The sequence below is a fragment of the Carcharodon carcharias genome, chromosome 17 (assembly GCF_017639515.1).
Source record: "Carcharodon carcharias isolate sCarCar2 chromosome 17, sCarCar2.pri, whole genome shotgun sequence".
Classification (NCBI taxonomy): Eukaryota; Metazoa; Chordata; class Chondrichthyes; order Lamniformes; family Lamnidae; genus Carcharodon; species Carcharodon carcharias.
The window spans coordinates 93,844,034-93,858,094 of NC_054483.1; the positions used below are offsets into that span (position 1 = coordinate 93,844,034).

General features: G+C 46.8%; 1 protein-coding gene across 5 annotated transcripts in view; it reads left to right on the plus strand.

Moving 5' to 3' along the window:
- The window catches only part of blnk (B cell linker), a 241,080-nt gene that overhangs the window by 65,431 nt on the left and 161,588 nt on the right, over window positions 1–14,061 (plus strand). For 2 of the 5 annotated variants that reach the window (XM_041210359.1, XM_041210360.1), the window contains exon 1: window positions 10,818–11,026. The exons of the other annotated variants lie outside the window; for them this stretch is intronic. In XM_041210359.1, coding sequence (XP_041066293.1) covers window positions 11,013–11,026 — 14 coding nt within the window. In that variant the 5' untranslated portion in view covers window positions 10,818–11,012. Of the gene's footprint in view, window positions 1–10,817; window positions 11,027–14,061 lie in introns of those variants that run through there. 5 annotated transcript variants of the gene reach the window in all.

Sequence of the window (14,061 nt, forward strand, 5' to 3'; positions counted from 1 at the left end):
AGGCAGGAGAGCTAACTTGAACTGACAGACTGGAAGAAGAATATCAGTTTAACAGGATTAGAGAAGGAGAAAAGTGACTGATTGAATTAATGAAGGAGAGGAAGAAGAGTGCCAGGATGAGCTGGGAACATTGGAGAAGAAAAGTGTGCCCCTCTGAAAGGGGGAGGAGGTAGAAGGGTTACAGTTTCTATGAGGTGAGTTGACAGGAGATCGAGCACTAGGACAGTAAAGGATGGATGTGAGATAGTGATAGTTGAGGTAACCTTTAGGTAAGTGTTAGGTTGCTGGTTCATTGAAAATTCAAATGTCTCTTTAATTTTAATTTTAATTTAAATCTATTGATTGTGAAGTATAAAAGTGCTCATAATGCACCAAAACCCGTCACTTTTAATGTAAAAATTCAAAATGCACTGGACCCATTTAGAAATGCACCATCAATTTTGTTTGCACCTTCAATATTTTGGATTTCCCCTCAGGTTTTAAATTACTTTCCATTTTGTTTTCACTGCTGCACATGGCTCCAGTTAAAATCCCATAAATTATTTGTTTTCCTATGTCAGAATCATTTGTCAGTGGTGCACCTTTTTTTGGGTGGCATCAGCTTTTTTGAAGCTGCTGGTTAGCTTTTGTTGGTTTTCTAGTTTGCCACAAATGCTGTTGGTGCTCAGAGGGGCCGAAATGAGCAACTAAGAATCCAGCTTCAAAGGAGCAGAGTGTGCAGGTTTGGGCCTACGACTCGAGGAGAATGCTCAGAATGGTCAGAGTTAGTCAACCAAAGACTGAGCCATGGTGACATGTTCAAGGTCCTGTCCTGGTCCTCACCCATGGAAAATATTTCTCTGGTACATTGCTTTTACAGAGGCTATACAGGGCATGTTACTTTGCTGTGCCTGTCAGAAACAAGGTGAAACTGGAGTTAAAATCCAAGGAGTACACTCAGCGCAAGTCTCTGGTCCCCATGGCTATTTTAATGACCCTGTTTCTTGGGCGACTGAGGTGGACGTAGGTTTCCAATTGTGATTAAATGTATTCCCGGAGGTTTCACCACATGACTTAATTGCCTCACAGTTAGACGGCTAACACACCTGCCCTTGTGACGTACTGCCTTCTTACCCCAATTGGAAAGCAAAAAGATTCATTACCCAATTGGATGATGCTTGACTGTCAGCCAAACAGCCCTTTTTTCCCCATTTTCAACATTTTTATATCTGATAAAGAAAAATGTTCAAAGGAAGTGACAAAAAAATCCTTTTTATTGTACCTGTGGTTTTTCTCCAGGGTTGCACAGCAGTGTCCTAGAGATTGATCTTCAATTCCTGGAGACTCCAGACAATCCTGGAGGGTTGACAACCCTAGCTGGCCACCTAATTCACGTGGAAGCATCATAAACTTATGCAAATTAGGGTCCTAGCAACTAGATAGGACTTGAGTGCTAGGCTAACAGCCTACAGGCCGCTCTGCCATAGACATCTTGCTCAATAAAACTTGGTGACACCCAACATAAGCATGTAATTCAAGTGTAAAAGTTACCCATGTGGGGCCTAGAGAGGCAAGAGTGTTTCACCAGGCTCAACAATGAAAGATGGACCTCTGCCAGCCCAGGTTCAGCCCTCTCCACCTGCAAAACCTTCCTGAACTCCCCCATCCCAGACAACTTATTTGACTGTCACCTGGCAACCTCTGGGTTGCCTGATCTTCACAGACCCACAGCCGGTACACAGTCTGCGCAAGCCCATTTCTGGTGGGATTGCAATGCGGCCCAGCTATTAAATGGACCAGAATGTGCAGCTCCCTGATGGGCAGCTCACGCCCTCCACCATCTAGTCCAGCTGTTAAAGTAAACACTTGATAAATCCATCTGTAAACTTAGCAAGAGAAAAGATACCTGTTCAAATCCTGTAAAATACCGGCCTTACAAGATTTGGGGAGGCAGGTCTCAAGCAAATACCTAAAATCCACCATAGGAGAATGAAACCATGGTTCAAGTCATGGACTAGATATAGACAAAGCCACAGGAAATTCCCAGCCTATTTGAAAGGTTTGCATCTAGCCTGCTACCAGGTCATTGGGCCTCCCAGTGGAATGAAACCTCAAAAACATCACACAGTTGTAGGACAAAAGTAAATAGGGATGACTGAAATGCCTACTGATTGAACCGAATATGCTTTTCCACTACACTTCCTTTCCCTGATCATTACCAGGCCCCTCTCCCCGCAAGTGCTGCTTAATGTGTTAACTCTTCTCCCATCTGCAGTCACTACAACCCCAAACCTCACAGCTCCTCTTTCAGAACACACGAGTACTCTAAACCATCAATTTTGATCCACGGTTTTTAGACTTTTTTAAATTGCGTAACCAGTTTTTTCAAACAGAACTGTACTGTTAGACTGAACACACTGGTTGCTGGTTGGTTAGCTTACTTTATTTTCTATGTACAAGTCTAGAATTGAATCCAATCCAAATACTGTTGGTTTCCTTTATCAGGCAATGGACAGAGCCGAGCATGTGAAGGCTTGGCTTTAGTTTTCTTTTTCTGTGTGTGACACTCTAATTATTCTGAATGTGAGGAAGGGAATTTTTCTGGAAACAAAAGTTGTTAGATCAGTGACACCATTGTTGACATTTTGTTTAAAGAGAGGGCATCTGGGGGATAACATCAATACAAAATATTCCCCTAATCAAGATATTCTAAAAGAAAATTGTACAAATGATTCTTGTTTTCAAGCCCAGTTGTATTTTTAGCCCTTTCCCTCATGTGAAGAACTTCCATCATGGTATCTTTTGCCTGGTGATGTCCAGTGCCCTGTGATCAATGAGGACTTCCTTCATACTAGCTCCACTTGAAATCCATAAAAACATCCCAGATATTTGAAGAATGTGCTTGATTGACAATATCAAAATTCATTAATCCATGAGTCAATGAGTCAGAGGGAAATGTCAGCATAAAGGAACAAGAGAAGCTTTTAATGTGGATATACCAACAAAACTGAATTCCTAATGGGCATATGAATGCCTAATCATATGAACTTCAATGACTGCAATTTTTTGGCAAGCTTGATAGCCACTTTGCTGTTCATGGGGTCTTGCTATTACGCAATCAGATGAATACCAGTCAATTTTCTTTTGCTAGTATCTTTGAGGGAGGAATGAATGCCAGGACACTGGGAGAACTCTCTGGGCTGGAGTTAATGGAGGCAGCAGGGGTCTCGCCTGTTGGCTGGCATTGCCCGGGCTGGGGAAGGCCCACCACATTAAGCGCTGGTTAGTTTCTTAAATGGGCCTTCCTCAAGATTAAGGGTTCCTGGGGGCAGAAGTCTTGTCCGCTGAGAGCTGCTGGCTAATCAGCTCTTCATTGACTGGCAGTGCCACTGGGGAGACAGTGGTTCCTGCTGGTGTGACACCTACCTGAGGCCGAGGATCACCATGGACCCAGACACAAGTGAGTGAAGTTGGGCTGGGTGGGGGGAGCTCACAGAGGGGTGGCAGCGAGGGGGGCAGCAGCAAAGGATGGGTTCAGTGGGCCTCCTCCCTTCCCAATGTTGGGTCCCTCCATCAGGCACTGAGTGTGTTTGAACAAGGGACCCACCCCGGGAGCTCGCAAGCACCCATGACAGGGTTTGGCTTCCCACAAGGCAATCCCCCACCTGTCTTTGGATGAACACCAGTAGAGGCGTGATGAGGCCCTATTGCCCACTCTTGTGTCTCAATTGGTGGCAGGGTGAGAAGGCTGGCCATGAGTCTTCCCGCAATGGACTTAATCAGGGAAGTGGTGGGATGGTGGTGGGTGTGGCCTCCCCTGATTAAATGCTTCCTCACTACCAAACTCACCCCGGAGAATGACATTAACTTGCACCCCTTGTTTCTACACTTAGTACTGCTTGGAGTATCAACCGAGGTTAATTGCAAAAATCCTGATGTGTTAGATGCTTTGGTTCATTTGAGATGCCTTATCAAATATGTCTTACATGTTGAATGAAGATTTTACACTTAAGGTGTCATATTGTGCTTCTTCTTTCACTGTGTACAAGGATTTTCTTTATGTTTGGCAGCACCAAAAGAATTTAACTGGGCTGGTGTGGTTTACCACCATAAAACCAACCCAAAAAATGGCCACAACAATTTTGCTCTGAAAAACGTTGTGTTGCAAATGCATATAATCCATCCCCTCCACTTCTCCATCATCTCAGTCATATGTATGGAAACCATCCTCACTCTGTAAACGTGAGATCTGAGCTCCAAATTATTGTTCATTTGGTATCTGGGACCAAAATATCTCAATTCCCTGCTTGTTCCCGCTCTTTGGCTCTCAGGTTCCAATCTGTACTCATGCTCAGTGCTGCAACCAGTGAAAACCTTTCTGAGTATTGACCTGCTTCCTTCTGAGTGTAAGATGCCATTAAGGATGTGCTGAAGACAAGGCAAGAATTGTACAGGTTCACTTGCTCCTCTGATCATTTCTCAATTTTCTCTTAATCATTCCCAACGACTTTAAAAATGTGAAGCTTTCTTTAGCTGCGCCAGCAGGTCTCTTCAAAGAAATAGTGACTGAATTAATATCCATTTAAATACTTTGGGATACCACAAGAAGTGAAAACTAATGGTGCTCCGCTTGGTCTGCCTTTACCAACTGCTCTTGGCACTTTGCTTCCCGTGCCCTGCGTCTCCAACAGCCTAACCGTCTTGCCTTTGAATAACTTCCAAAGCTATTTTTCATTCAAAGCTTTGACAACTAGCTGCTCCTCCCCAACTTAAATTTCTTTTGTTGCTAGCTGTGCAACATTTTCCTTAATCACAATAGAAAGCAGCGATGAAGGAATCCGGCTGGTAACCACACTTCTGTTCGTCCAGATGTCTACATCCAAACCATTGTTATAATGTCTGCAGGTACAAACTCCCTTTAAGCACCTCCCCTTCAAGAGCAGCACAACTAACTCCCTTGTGACTGCTTGTATGAGTTTACACAGTGGAATGGAGTTAACAAGGTTCCAGAAATTACTTATGAATAATGTAGGTTTCCTTCTGCCTAGTCAATGATACAGGGAGTGTGTGATAAGTGCGTGGTAAGGAGCTGATTATTTGTGTTGCCTGTGAACATGGGAAGCTGCTTTCGCTTAACCATGCTCAATCTGGAGGCATCATTGGACGCTTTCATCTTTTGTGTGGCAGTGATTGTGGTGCTGTTGTTTGCATTGATGGTCTCCATCACCCTATGGGACTTTCTGTTCTCAGTCCCCAGAAGCCCTTTTCCTATGGTCACCTGCTTCAGTAAATGAAACATCCATGAATGCATCTAAAATCTGAGTGCCAGGGTAAAATGGAATTAAGATGTTGTTATGGGAACCCACATGGGTCTTTTTAAGGAGATTTTGAAAACTCCTTTTTCCAGTCCCACTGATATCTTCATTCATTACATTGATGAGTGAGAGATAGATAGATTCTTGACTAACAAGGGAGTCAAAGGTTATCAGGGATAAGCGGGAATGTGACGTTGGGACTACAATCAGATCAGCCATGAATTATTAAATGGTGGAGCAGGTTTGAGGGGCTGAATGGCCTACTCCTCCTAATTCATACCTCCGTATATGTTGGTGGTGTTTGCTACACTCATTGGGCTGCATTTGGTCAGCTCATCCTGTGGGCATCTAATAGCCATTGAGCCTTTAATAGGTTTGAAGCAGGATTGCTACCCCTTCTAAGAGAAAGTGCCATCTCAAAGGGCGGAATTTTCCATGCCCGCTGGCGTCGTGTGTGTTTGGCGGCGTGAGTAGACAATATGGTGAGAAGGCTGAAAATCTTTCCACCCTTGGAACCAGTTTGCAATCATCCACTCAGCCCATTGATGGTGGGCCACATTTCCTGCTGCCAGATGTTGGGAACCTCATTGTAATACATCTGCATGTCATTATAAGGCCAGCCCATTGGACTCATCCCCTCATTCTGGATGGTCCACCCACATTAGCAGGTAAACACGCTGGTGCAGAACACATGTTGACAAATGTGACATGCAGAAGTCGGGACTTATCGCCAGAGCCTTGCTCACATCGCAGACATCCAAGGAGCAGAAGATGCTGGACCCCGACAGCAGTGGGACCCTGGAGGAAGGTCCATGGCATGCTGGGTGGATTCTCATGGACATGGCTCCGCCATGAAGCAGCTCACGGAAGGTGGAAAGTCACTCTTGAGGGTCTGCTCACAACGGATGATGGTCAAGGGGGTGGAGAGGAAGTTCCAGCTGTGCTTGGGAGAGGAACATGTACCTGGGGGCGGGAGAAGAAGAGGTGTCGAGGAGGTGAGGTTGGGAGGACGGAGCTAAGGTGTTGGTGAGGTTGAGGTTGGGGGGGTACAAAGGTGTTGGAGAGAGGTTGGGGGAGAGACTACAGGGGGAGGAGGGGCTAAAGGGGAGAAGACGGCAACTGGGGAGGTAGGTGTAAGGGTGTGGAAGGTGTAATGGAAGGAATTTGGAGGGGGGAAGGAGTGCAGAGAGGTGAAAGAATCCAGGAGGAGGAAGAGGGAAGGAGTTTGGAGAGGGGAGGAAGTAAGAGTGGAGGAAAAAGTAAGGGTGGGAGAAGGAGTGTGGAGAGGGGAGGGAGTAAGGCTGGAGGAAGAAGTAAGGCGGAAGGAAGGAGTCAGGAAGGGGGAAGGACTAAGAGTGGTGGAAGAAGTAAGGGTGTCTGAAGGAGTCAGGAAGGGGGAAGGACTAAGAGTGGTAGAAGAAGTAAGGGTGTCTGAAGGAGTCAGGAAGGGGGAAGGACTAAGAGTGGTCGAAGAAGTAAGGGTGTCTGAAGGAGTCAGGAAGGGGGAAGGACTAAGAGTGGTGGAAGAAGTAAGGGTGTCTGAAGGAGTTAGGAAGGGGAAGGACTAAGGGGGGAGGGTGTCCAGGATGGGGGAAGGAGTTCTGGGGGGGGAAGAGTTCCGGGGGGGGGAAGGGGTTCCAGGGAGGGAAGGGGTTCCAAGGGTGGAAGGAGCTGCAGTGGGGGGGGGGGTTCCAAGGCGGGAAGGGGTTCCAAGGAGGCTTGGGAGTTCAGAGGTTGAACGTGCAAGGGAGGGCTCTAATGAGTCATGACTGCCTCCTGAGGAAAGAACTGAGGGTGGGCATGAAATGAAGAAATGGTGAGAATGACCGAGGGCAGAGTGAGGCAGTAGGGTGAGAGGGGGAGTATCAGTAGAAGGGATGGCGATGGTGATTGGTGGGGACCTGAAGGCAGACATGGAACCTGGGGGTGGGAAGGAGGAGGTCGTGGAGGTTAATGTAGTTGGGGTGGGACTTTTGGGAAGGAAGGGAACGTGCATGCTCGTGTGGGTATCCCCAAAGGTAAATGGCTGTGGCTGGTAGGTCACAGAAGGGAAGTGAAAGGTGATGCTGGAGTATCAACAATGATGGGGGAAAGGAAATGGCTGACTGGGGGAGGGGAAAGGACGGGGGAGTGAGAGAAAAATTGTACCACCACCATGCTGGCTAAATCGAAAGTGAAACAAGAGTCATGGTGGATGAGAACAGGTGCTGCATGGGAGTGTGATCAGTGGGTGGGGATGCAGCTCAGCTCAGATAGACAACTGAAAGAGAACCCCAGCAGGCAGCATTGAAAACGCGCAGGGCATTGAGATGAGTGTGATGGGGAAAGGATCCGTGTGTGTGGGAGTGTGTTTGCAAAAGGCTTGGAAAGACCCTGTCACACACACACTTCTCCCTCCAGAATCATTCATGGTCCAGCTGCGTGCAGCTGAACTGCTGGGGGTGGACGGGGGGCGGTGGCGGAAGCAGGGGGAGGATTCATGAAGCCTGACAATGAAGCTGAAAGTCAGCATTACACATCACTCAGTGAAAGTGAATATATTTACAGATTGTAGTGACAAAATGTGTTCACCATGCAACCAACTCCGATCAGAATCTCTTAACTTTTGAACATCTTAGACTTCTAGGTGTTGCCCCAACATCTGCAGCAGGGGTAAAGACAGCCTGTACAATGGTTGGCCCTGTTGCCTCTGATGCCTTTAGCATGGGTCCTCTGGAGAGCCAAGGCCTTGGGGGCCCCGTCTTGCTTTGGCTGTTCTCCTGTGGGCCAGCTGCTCTTTCTGTGGTGATAGAGGACGGGGTTGAGAGGGTCACAGGCAAAGGGGATTTGGAGGGAGAAGACAGCCTCAGATTCATGAGCAGACGACCCAGGGGTGTCCAACTGCCACCCCTCCTCCCTCTGGGTGTCGGAAGACCCTGGCCTGATTCCTTGAGGGGAAGGAGCACCTGGGGAGATAGCGAGGTGCCCAGTTTTCCTCTCATGACACCACTGCTGGAACTCACCCATGGCTCCTGCAATGGAGTGCATGTTTGTACACATCTCCACGTTCTGCTGAACTAGGGTCTCCATGGTGTCTGCCATCCACCCCATGGAGACCTTCACATGCGCATATGTGGGCATCACTTCATTAGAGAGCAGGCAGACGTAGTCCTCCGACTCACGTGCCACTCTGTTGAGGGCTTCCAACAGCTCTGCAAGATGTTCCCACGTCTTCTGCTGACTCTCCAGGATGAGTTGAAAGGTCAAATACAGAGGTCCGTCATCGGACTCAGACCTCACAGATGCCTCTCCCCAGCTGTCCTCCAAGTGCTGGGGTGTTCGGCTGAACCTGCCTCCTCATGTTTTAGACACGTGTCCATGCAGTGACTACCAGATTGTGAACCTGAGCCTGCTCTAGATCTAGATCTCTGCACTGGTGGAGGGTGTGGCTGTGACAGTCTTCTAGGCTGCTTATTTCCATCTCTTCAGTAGAGGAGGTGTCCTCTTGGCTGGAGGTGATGACCTGGATGGAGCTGAGGGACTGACTGGCTGAGAATGTCGGTCCCTTGGCAAAGCTCCCTGTGAACCACAGTAGAGATAATTAGTGCATGGCAGCAGAGCCAAAAGCAGGAGAGAGAGCACTCACAGTTGCATTGAGTCCATCACTGCAGGCACATTCCACATCCTCACTAGTCAGCACGTTGTCACACTCCTCAAAGTGAGTGAGGGGTCTAATGTGGGCCACTCCACTCCTGGTCTGGGACCTCTCCCTGCTGTTGTGAGCCAGCTTCTCCTGCATGAATACAGATGGAGAGAGTGTGAGCAGGACGCATGGCATTGCACGGTATGTTTGTGTGGTGAGTGGAGCCATGGACAGGATGAGGATGCAAGCTCAAGAATCTGACGAAGACATGAGGGAGGGTGTGTATGACAGTTAATGGTGTTGTCCCTTGAGTTGTGAGAGCCCTGTGGACGAGTGATGGGTTTGTGAGTGTGTGAGTTGAGAGTGATGAGAAGAATTACTTATCCTGGCGGAACAGAGATCATTCATCCTCTTGCATCACTGGATGGCTGTCCTCTTTTGCAGGGTGTTGACCACCGCTATCACCACTTCCCAAGCCAGATTGGCGATGTTGCTGCTCATCCTGCAGCCAGAGTGGGGGGTAGAGGACATCACGGCAGGCCTCCACTGTGTCCAAAAGGTGCTTGAGGGACGCGTCACTGAGCCTGGGGGCTGCAGTCTATTTGCCTTTTGAGGCCATGTCTCCTGAGCAGCTTGAAGCACTGGGAGGTGTGCGCATGGCAGCACTTTAAATATAGCGCCCAGCGTGAGGAAGTGAGGGCACAGCGGGCAAATGTGAGGCAGCCTGATGCGGCATGTTTCCGGGGAATGCATAATTAATACGGTGAGTTTTGGACGATACTACCGCACTTAGTGCAAATCTGGGACGATTCCACCCAAAGAGCTGCGAACCAATCAAATGGCCATCAGCTGCCCTGTCCCAGCAGCGCCACTGGGGACGCAGTTGGGGAGTTCACACCTTGGGGGGACCTCCGATGGGTACACGGTGCCTGACCACGAGGCATCCCCACCCCAGCCCATCCACCAGGCCGACAGCTCTTGCCGGAAGGCCTGGAGACCCTCTCCTGCTGTAGGCTACATTATGGAAGATCCACCGCCCCCCCCCGCCCCCCAACCCCGCTCCCTCCCTCCCCACGCACACCCCTTCTACCTGAAGAAACTCTGGTGCAGAAGAAAGGGAGCAGTGAAACTGGGTTTCACCCAAGAGTCCATCTGCTGCCTGACCCATGGGAGAAAGTTTTCACCCTGATAATGGGCACAAGATGGAAAGAAGCAGGCGGATAATTTCGTGCTGCCGATCATCAGAGGCTGACTGGATTTTCCCAGGCTAGCTTTGAGGCCTACCTGGGCCACGAGCTGCCCTGGGCGGGGGCTTCCCTTCCCATGGTGGCCCGGTAGCTGTGGCAATTTTTTAATTCAAAAGTTTTTAAGTTACTAAGGTGGCACCTCAAGATGGAGAATCTCTCTCTCTCTCTCTGTCCCTTACTTCAACAGTGGGCTGCAGCTCCTTCAGAGGCAGAGCGCCTTCAGTTGGCTCCGTCAGCTTCGGGAGCCTGCCTGTTGACTTTATTTGAATAGCGAGCGCGTGCTCTCGCCACTAATTGGCCAATCCAGGGAAAATCGCTGCTGGGTGACAGCTCCTGACACACCCACAGTTTGCATTTGACCCCCTCAACAGGGCTCCGATCTAAAATCCAGAGTCCTGCCCCCGCGTTATCATAGTGATAAGACATAAAAGATCACCAGGTGACAGGAGGAAATGCAAACATAATCAGCATGAGCTTTCCTGGAATACTGCTTTAATAACACACCCACAATTGTCAGGCCAAATGCCACTTCACCTGTGATCACATACATAAAAACAAGGAAGTTTCAGGCACAGCCTCAGCTCTAACTGTGGATGTCATACAGCTTTCGGCTTTAACTCAGTGAAACTTTCAAAAGTCTTGATCTTACTCTGGTTTTTTTTTTGAACCAATACTGAAAGAATGCCCTGGGAGACGATTTACTAAAAACTATTTTCAAACTTCCTTTTTCTACTGGCTTTCCACAAGAGGTTATATCTGTCAACCTACGCACAGAGCCAGAGGCTGTAACGTGTTGCTGGCAAGTGCAGAATTACTCGTTCACAGCCAGGTGTAAAGTAGATCAGCAGCATGAAAGGTGTAAGGTAAGCATTATTTCTGAATTTTCGTGAGTAAATTGATAGAAATTTGTGAAGCAAAGTGTTAAATACTGCATAATCTGTTTCTGCCTTTTACTATGATAGTAAATAATCTAAATGGAAGACGCAAAATTTTTGCCTAATTGCTGAATTTGGACCACTTTGATCTTAAATGTCAATGCTTCAAACGAAGAAGCGAAGGATTGCATCGGTCAGATCTAACTATACTTATACATATGTATAAGATATAGTTATACTTATACATATGTATAAGATATAGTTATCCTCATACATATGCAAAGAATCGAACTATACCTATACATATGCAAAAGATTGGAGGATCCCAAATCCTGAAATCCAGTGCTACTGTAAACTGATTTGTATTTTTCCAAACATTAATTAATGAAACTTGCTGCCTTTAAAGCTGTATTCTAGTAATACAGGAGGTGTGGCTGGCTTAATTTCCTCTTTGAATTATAAAGGAACAAGATTTAATCTATTGTTCATTGAAGCATCAATGGAAAACAAATTTCACTCCTTTATCCTCCCCTCCTTCAAGCACTCTAGTTTGATGGCGATGGAAAGCTCTTGACAGGCAAGAAGCAAAGGTTGTGCTGCACCATTTGGATACCTAGCGAATTTTTAAAAATTCGTTCATGGGATGTGAGCTTCGCTGGCTGGGCCAGCATTTATTGCCTATCCCTAGTTGTCCTTGAGAAGGTGGCAGTGAGCTGCTCTCTTGAACTGCTGCCGGTCCATGTGGTGTAGATACACCCACAGTGCTGTTAGGGAGGGAGTTCCAGGATTTTGACCCAGCGACAGTGAAAGAATGGCAATATATTTCCAAGTCAGGATGGCTTGTGACTTGGAGGGGAACTTCCAGGAGGTGGTGTTCCCATCTATCTGCTGCCCTTGTCCTTCTAGATGGTAGTGGTCGTGAGTTTGGAAGGTGCTGTCGAAGGAGCCTTAGTGAATTCTTGCAGTGCATCTTGTAGATGCTAAAAGCTCTGAAGAAGGGTCATACAGACTCGAAACATTAACTCTGTTTTTCTCTCACAGATGCTGTTAGACCTGCTGATTTTTTTCCAGCATTTTCTGTTTTGTATGCAAAATGGTTGCCTACATAAGCAGTGTAATATTTCCAGTTTCTGCTGTGTGTAGGTTAAATAGAATAAGGGAAGTCAATAATGTGTTGAGCAGGTATTAATGCATTAAATAAAGGTTAATTAAGTTAATTTACTAAAATTATTACATTCTGATAGCATTAATACTGGGAAGGTATTTAAGTAATAGGAGAAAGTATGCAGCATCAGTGGAAAGGAACATTGGATATAATGGAGTGACTTCAAGGGCCTGAACAGACACTAGTGTAAACATACCAGTACATGCAAATTGTTTTAGGGAAATTATAGCTAATTTGACAATGTGACAGTCAGGATTATGTAGTTGTTTCTCATGGTTGTACGAGGTTGTTTTAGTTCTGGGAGGAATAATAAACTGAAGCTTGTTATCTGGAGAGCTTGTATGGCTATTGTACTTTCCTACAAAACATAGCATGTATGTTGCAATTTAAAACAAACCGTTAACTGTATTCCTCTCTGCAGATGCTGTCAGACCTGCTGAGTTTTTCCAGGTATTTTTGTTTTTGTTTTGGATTTCCAGCATCCGCAGTATTTTGCTTTTATCTTATGTGTGTTGCAATTAGTAGTCAGTGTAAGCATTCAGCATATTAAAGGCATATTCTGCAGCTCTGATTATCAGGGGGACTTCAGGGATGCCCAACTCACAGCCAAATACACCAGAGTTATCTGCAGTTAAAGAGAGTTACTGTGGCTAAAAACAACACCAGGGCCTGAATCTTCTGGTCAGTGTGCAGGGGTGGACCCTGCTCGCCGACACGTAAAATGACACGTGGTGATGTCGGGCATGCGTCCCAATGTCACCGCGCGTCATTCCAATCTTCAGTTCAGCGGGCGCGCACCGGAGTTGGCTGTGCACCTGTCGATCTGTCAAAGGCCTGTTAAGGCCAGTTAAATACCAATTGAAATCATCAACTAAGCTGCCTGTCCAACCTTAAGGTTGGCGGGCAGGCGAAGAGCCCAGGCGGCCTTTGCATTTTTCATGGAACCTCATCCACAGGCGCGATGAGGTTTCATGAAGGGCTTATAAGTTCAATAAAAACTTTTATTAAAAACTTCATTGACATGTCCAAGCTTATGTGACACTGTCACATGAGGAGACATGTCTGAATAATTTTTAAAACTTTTTTTTCAATTTTTCATCATCAAAGTAATCTCCCTGAGGCAGCTCTGTGCCTCAGGGAGATTTCTGCGCTCTTCCACATGCCATGTGCGAAAGATTTCAGGCCCCGACTCTCCCTCCTCACCCCGCCCGCACAGGGAGCGCTGTGCGCTTCCAGGTGTGCGTCACGTTGGGTGGGCCTTAATTGCCCCGCCCATGTAAAATGGTGGTGTGCAGCCGATCACGGGCGGCCTGCACAATGGGGAGAAAATTCTCCCCCTGTTCTCTGCAGGAGGACAAGATCAGGCCAGGCCTTTGAAAAGAAAATGCATGGAATTGGGAGTTCTGTGCCACAAAGCTAAGCAATATTTTACACTGTCAAGGCCCAGGAGGGTTTGTGAAAACTGCTGATCAGATCAGTCCAGTTCTGTACTTCAGAAAACAAGTAGACACATATTTGGGCTTGTTCCTTTCAACTGATGCTGTGGGTCCATATTTGCAAAGCTGCTGAATGGCAGATGTTTGTTATTTTAGTGAGAAACACTAGGTTCACCTTTGCAATCGCCCCTACCACAAAACAGTGAAGCCATTGAGGTTAATATTTCTTTGTGCATTATTGAAGGTTTTATTGCAGTTAAATTTCTGGATGTTTAGAGAAAAAGCACAGTTCTTGCAAAGTTACATAACAAAAACTGTGCCTTCGAGCATAAAAGTGGTTTATATTTTGACAGAAAAAAACTGGTAATATTTTGTATAAAGAGATTTAAAGGTCATAAGTATACAGAAAAATGTGCAGTGGT